General features: G+C 33.3%; 1 protein-coding gene across 1 annotated transcript in view; it reads right to left on the minus strand.

Annotated features, from left to right (window-relative positions):
- Positions 1 to 338: 338 nt before the first annotated feature.
- LOC137614698 (apolipoprotein D-like) overlaps positions 339 to 3,622 on the minus strand; it is a 3,740-nt gene continuing 456 nt past the window's right edge. The window contains exons 2-4 of the mRNA XM_068344385.1: positions 1,549 to 1,765; positions 1,163 to 1,314; positions 339 to 717 (exon numbers count right to left, since the gene is read on the minus strand). Coding sequence (XP_068200486.1) covers positions 496 to 717; positions 1,163 to 1,314; positions 1,549 to 1,765 — 591 coding nt within the window. The 3' untranslated portion in view covers positions 339 to 495. The remainder of the gene's footprint in view (positions 718 to 1,162; positions 1,315 to 1,548; positions 1,766 to 3,622) is intronic.

Raw genomic sequence — 3,622 nt, forward strand, 5'->3', positions numbered from 1 at the left:
TATGTACATTATATATATATATATATATATATATATATATATATATATATATATATATATGTGTGTGTGTGTGTGTGTGTGTGTGTGTGTGTGTGTTTGTGTAAATTACACGAGTACGTGTGTGTGTGTATGTGCGCGCGTTGACGGTTCGTAAAGATCGTTTCCATGAATTTCCTAATTTTCTTAATTTCTACCTAATGGAAATCCTTGAGATATATTTTGTGTTTGAAATCGCGTTGGTTGAATAGGACAGCTCAGCGTTTCATTTAGATAAATAGGTTTTTGGGTATCCGTCAAACAGCAACCATAACGAACTTTTTTTATTAGAAAGGTATCATTTTTCATCCTTCCACAAAAAAAGGGTTCCCTGGAAACCTTATAATAGGCCCCTATCCTTCACAAACTTATTCGAATTTTATTATAGTTATATCTTTCATAATATACTCGTATTGAACGTCGAAGTCAGGATTCAACATGAATAGTTTTGATGGCCAACTAAAACACCTCGTTTTCCGTTGCATCAGACTCAATTATTTCTATATCTGCTGGATTAGCGACTGGAGATGACGGCTCGGAATTCTCTGGGTTTATGAATTTGAAAGTATCCTCGTCTATTCCCCAGTTGAAATCGGCTTCACCTGGCTTGTTGCAGTTTCTGTGATCGATGATATCAAAGGCGGAAACGTTTATTCCGAACGTAGCCAAGTCTGATTTTATCTGTTGAAAAAAGAAAAAATTGTTAGGAGCAAGTCATTTTAGCATGAAATAATCGTTTGTATTTTTCTCTAAACTTAGACCACTGGTTGTTTTTCATATAATTTTTTAAAAGTTTGATGAATAAATGGTTTAGATTTAAAGATATCTGTAATATTTGGGGTTGTTTTAGAGTTTCTGACAATTGATTCAAACTTCGCTCTCGAATGTTTTCGTAACCGAGTCTTTAGCACAGAATTTCTATCAAGATATAAAACATCTGCATAGGTGTGTATTGTAGTGGGTTCCATATAATTACTTTTCATGTGTATTAGAACTTCTTATCCGATGACAGAGTTGTAAACTGATATCGATAGTCACCCAAGATGTTGATAAATCCTTTAACATTACTTAAATCTATGAGGGATACTATACCAGTCACATTGTTTATGATCATGAGTTAATTTACCTTTTCAATTGTTTCGCTGTCAAGAGTGGATTCCCTGCTGAGAATAACGGCCGAGTGTCTGTTCATGAAGTACAAGAATTGACATTCGAAAAGAACAGCGTACTTTGTGTAATCCGTGTCGACGATCCTGACATCAGCGTCACTGAGGAAATCTGAGGAAGAAAAGCAGAGATGATTATTTAGTAAATTAACACAGTATGTTCAAATGCCTAATGAAGGGGAATAGGAAACTGAAACTTCAAAATATACCATTGCTTATGTTCTTTAAATACTGAAGACATTTAAAATAACCAAGAAACCTTAGGAATGCAATTAATCTACGTGCCATTATATTGTGATACACAAGTATTATGTAGAAGCAAGATCCTCCTCATTTAGATACTCACTCGAAGGCCAATTAGCCTTCATGATGGCAGGTGTAGTTGGGTCATTAATAGTGAAAGTTCCCGTGTTTTTGAAGGTGTGGTCGACGTTGACCATTCGGCCGACCATGAATTCTCTGGCCTCCGTCACTTTGAATCCTGTGTCCGTCCTGTTGAAGGTCATCGTCATGCATTTGCTGGTCGTGCTGAAGATCTCGATCACGTACCAGAGGCCTGTGAACTGTCGATAAGAAATGTGTTAAAATGCATTTATAACATGAAAAGGTTGTCTCATTTGAAGATTTAGAGGAACTTTTGTACACACACACACACACACACACACACACACACACACACACATATATATATATATATATATATATATATATATATATATATATATATATATATATATATATATATATATACAGTATATATGTAGCATTTCTATGATCATTAAGAGAGAGTGCATGCTAGTTTATTAATAAAACAGTGAAAACAAAGTTTGTTGTCTTGAGGAAAGAAAATAGATGGAGGAATATTATTCTTTGAATGCATTATTACAGTAATTTGAAGGACACACACAGATATATATATATATATATATATATATATATATATATATATACATATACATACATATATATATATATATATATATATATATATATATATATATATATATATATATATATATATATATAGTATTTCCATGATCATTAAGAGAGAGTACCTGCTGATAAATCAATAGAACTGTAAAAATAGAGTTTGTTTTCTTAAGGAAAGGAAATAGATGGAGGAATATTATTCTTTGTATACATTTTTTTACAGTAATTTGAAGGACGCCGAGGATCCTGTTTTAAAGTTGTTTTTCTAGTTCTTACGAACAGATGATAATAATTGGCGATTCTCTTACGTAAAGATTGTGAAGATGGCAAAAATATTTTGTAAACAAAACTCTGAGCTCTGTTCAAATATTGTTTTTTTTTTAAACCCGTTCACGTGTAGAAACTGTTGAGTTGAAAAGTATCTTTACAAAGTTGAAGATTTTTCCAAACTTAATCATGAATTTTCTCAATAGTTAGAACGGTCTCTCTCTCTCTCTCTCTCTCTCTCTCTCTCTCTCTCTCTCTCTCTCTCTCTCTCTCTCTCTCTCTCTCTCTCTCCTATGGTTACCAATCTTTCGCATTATTGACAACTACATACTAATTCTGATATACGCATTTAAAACAATGAATACATAAACAAAGGTTTCGTTTAATATAACGGAAATTATCACATCCTTTCAAGTGTGACGTCAGAGGAAAATGAAAGCATCGTTTTGTGTCACGCCTGTATCACGGACAATGTGAAAGTAGATGATGTCACGACCGCTGAAATTATGCTGTTAGCTGGATATCACGCTTCCATTAACTTTAGCGGCAATAATTTATACTTAATGGATCTTTTTTCATAAATTCTATAAGTATTCTCTGAATTTTCTTTCGAAACTTCGACTGATGGTAAATCCATCTATTTCTTAAGGGAGAGAAGCTTTACATCCATATCATCTTGATGAATGGAATTTCAAAATCTCTGAGGACTAACTCTCCTATAGTCCATTTCTTTTATCGAGGCAGATTTGCACCGACTCGCAGCGGTGCCCTTTTAGCTCGGAAAAGTTTCCTGATCGCTGATTGGTTAGAATTATCTCGTCCAACCAATCAGCGATCAGGGAACTTTTCCGAGCTAAAAGGGCACCGCTGCGAGTCAGTGCAAATCTGCATCGCTAAAAGAAATTGACTATAGTTTTACAATGATTTATGAGTTATGTTAACCGAGGTGTAGGGAAGCAGGTAACTATGAGTGCAATAACCTTTGATTACAGGTATAGCTGATAGGTAATGTCTATGGAAGTAGAAAATTGATGTGTTTTTACCATGCCTACCCAGTAGCTCCATTAGAATTAGATCTATCAAGTTTTTTTTCTTATAATTTACGTTTATTTGAAATTCATTGAAATTACTAATGGTGTAATGCTTACTTTTTTTTAATTTGAAAAGTACTTTTAAATAAGGATATAAATTAACTTATATGGAAATATATAATTGCATTTACT

Source organism: Palaemon carinicauda, chromosome 21 (genome assembly GCF_036898095.1).
Source record: "Palaemon carinicauda isolate YSFRI2023 chromosome 21, ASM3689809v2, whole genome shotgun sequence".
In the NCBI taxonomy this organism is placed as follows: domain Eukaryota; kingdom Metazoa; phylum Arthropoda; class Malacostraca; order Decapoda; family Palaemonidae; genus Palaemon; species Palaemon carinicauda.